The 2,500-nt window shown below is 42.8% G+C and overlaps 1 protein-coding gene across 2 annotated transcripts in view; it reads left to right on the top strand.

Moving 5' to 3' along the window:
• LOC138016860 (SWI/SNF-related matrix-associated actin-dependent regulator of chromatin subfamily E member 1-like) overlaps window positions 1–2,500 on the top strand; it is a 20,833-nt gene that overhangs the window by 14,791 nt on the left and 3,542 nt on the right. The window contains exons 10-13 of one of the 2 annotated variants that reach the window (XR_011125929.1): window positions 1–106; window positions 423–484; window positions 1,420–1,521; window positions 1,916–2,360. The exon at window positions 1–106 is cut by the window's left edge and continues 5 nt beyond it. Coding sequence is in view for 1 of the 2 variants with exons in the window: in XM_068864507.1 (XP_068720608.1) it covers window positions 1–106; window positions 423–484; window positions 1,420–1,521; window positions 1,916–2,038 (393 nt within the window). In the remaining variant the exon portion in view is untranslated. Of the gene's footprint in view, window positions 107–422; window positions 485–1,419; window positions 1,522–1,915; window positions 2,373–2,500 lie in introns of those variants that run through there. The other variant, XM_068864507.1, reaches the window with a different exon arrangement.

The raw sequence follows: 2,500 nt of genomic DNA on the forward strand, positions 1-2,500 counted from the left end.
GACGACTCTTTCTCTGTTAAGCATATATCAGCAGCTCGCTTTCATCGAAATCACAAGCTAATGGCGGAAATCTTTAGTGATGCAGTGGTGAGGGATGTGCGGACAGGTAAGGCATTTATCAGCAATATGTTGAAGATTATTCAATACCGGGTCCGCGTTTGTCAAAAAGCTCGAATGTTTTCGAGTCTATTCCCCTCCAACCTCGTTCCCAGGGTCTCTCTTCTTCCCGTCCCGCTCCACCGAAAAGGAAGAAGAGAAACCCTGGTAAGGAGGTTAAGCCGCTTCTCTTTCTTCGGTCAAAACACAACGGAGCAACCATCGCGCGTGTGTAAAGAGACCCGCTTTAGAATATCCTGCCAGCTACACAGGCTACTACTGTTCACACTATTTCTTTCTCGCTAAGAAGGTTTTCTTTATTCCAGTCGTGACGAAGTCCCGGTTAGGAGTGCTAAAGCGTCAAGTGCAGTCACTGATAGCACACCAGGTAAATTAGTTGCGCATATACATGTAACTTGCTTTATAAGGGAGTCGTGCTTGTCTTTTACGCGTCGCCCTCCCTCTCGCGATGGTGACTAATCTTGGGCCTAAAAGCTCTTGGGCTTCACCCACACTGTACACTTAACTCGATATGTCCAAAAAATACAGAAAAATGAGTGTCACGAAGTGCCCTCTAACCCTCCTTTGCATCTCCTGCCACGCACCGGTGGCTCAATTGGTTGAGTACCGGGTTGCCATGCGGGAGGTCGTGAGTTCGACTCCGGCCGGACCAACACTCGGGGTCTTAAAATAACTAAGGAGAAAGTACTCCCTTGTAATGACATCCGCAAATGTTTAGACTTTCAAGTCTTCTCGGATAAGGACTATAAACTGTAGGCCTTGTCTCACAAATATCTTTCATGTTCATAAGTTCCTTGTGGGACGTTAAAGAACCCACACACTATTCGAGAAGAGTAGGGGATGAAATTTCTGGTGTTGTGGCTGTCCTTCGTGAGTGTATGGGTGGGTGGGTATAGCAGGTCCACATCAGCTGAATATCTGCCAATACTTCAACCTGCTCGAACAAATAAATAACAAAGAAACAAGAGGCACAGATTCCCTGTAACTTTACTTCTGAATGTAAACATGAACAGTTACATGGTGGATTACCTTGGCCTTAAAAATATTCTAACTACCCCTCAACTCAAATATTTTTCTCTGTTGAAGTAAATCTATCAACCCTTTGCAAAGGGCTGTTGTGCTCAAGGCATTTTTTCTCTCTCTTATTAGAATCGTATATCATCGTCACTGTTATTATTATTTTATTTAGCCTGTATTCGGTCGTTTCTACAAGTCTGACGTGGGGTTTGTGGAATTCCTAGTTGTTTACACACTTACCAATTTGGTTTTTTAAAAGGATTCTTATTTTTTGTTTTCTTCCAGAAAAAATTGGAAAGTGAACTGCAGCAAATCGAGGAAAAGTTTGAGAGTAAAAAGCAGAAGTTCAATGATGATAGCGAAAAATTTAACGACGCACTCAAAAAGGTAAAGAGCTGAAACTTGCAACCCGACAACAGACAAACAGAGTTCCTCTTCGCATATATTCGTTTTTATATCAGGTTGGCCCATTTGGCGGGATGAAATGTTATTTTATTGATGTTAAATTAGGACATTTTTGAAGAACCGCGTTAAATCAAGGTTTGGGCCTTTTTTCGCCTTTGGCTCCCGTTCCAGGATTCCTAGTTTCTAGGTGAATAACGGGGGATTTTTCCCGCCGGTGCAGTCAACCGGCTTCACTTGAACAGGTCACTAGAGTCATAGATATCAGTTGCTGTGTTATAAACAAGGTCTTTTGAGGAACGGTAGTCCGTTAACTTGTAGGGAATTTTAAGTGCTCATTTGCTCAAGACTGACATGTTTTTAAATAATTTTTGTTCAGCTTTGTGAACCTCCAAGTGAACGTGAAATCAAACAGACTGAGGCGCCTTCATCCAAAAACAGTGACAAAACCAGCGAGCTGTCTCCCCCACCCCCAGAAGGAAGTAAAACTGCCGCTTCTTGACGTGTCTACTGCGCATTTTCCTTCAGAACCGTAGACCTTGCAAATAACTGAACGTTTTCCGACACAACAGACAACTGCTTACTCTACAGCAGTCTGTCTTGAGCCGATTTTGCTCAGCGCGGATTTGACTCTAAACCAGCGGGAATACCAACGTTGAAGTTTTGGTCTTAGTTAAAACAAGAATACAAGTTAAACGCGAACTCTGACCAGTAGGAGAATTTAAGTCGAACAGCGAAAACGTTTCCTTCTTTGCTTAGTCCAATTTCTTTGAACATGCAGCACGAACGTGCAAGCAAATGTTTCTGCAAGGTGGAACATCACCATTAGTCCATGGGCCGAGACGAAATTCGGTACCACCTGAGGTGGCAAATGCTATCATATATCAAATTAAAGCTTATCATGAGTAGAATCCAAAAATATATGATAGCAAGTCTATACTGGTAGCTTAAGGCTGTCACGTGA

The sequence above is a fragment of the Montipora capricornis genome, chromosome 1 (genome assembly GCF_036669925.1).
Source record: "Montipora capricornis isolate CH-2021 chromosome 1, ASM3666992v2, whole genome shotgun sequence".
In the NCBI taxonomy this organism is placed as follows: Eukaryota; Metazoa; Cnidaria; class Anthozoa; order Scleractinia; family Acroporidae; genus Montipora; species Montipora capricornis.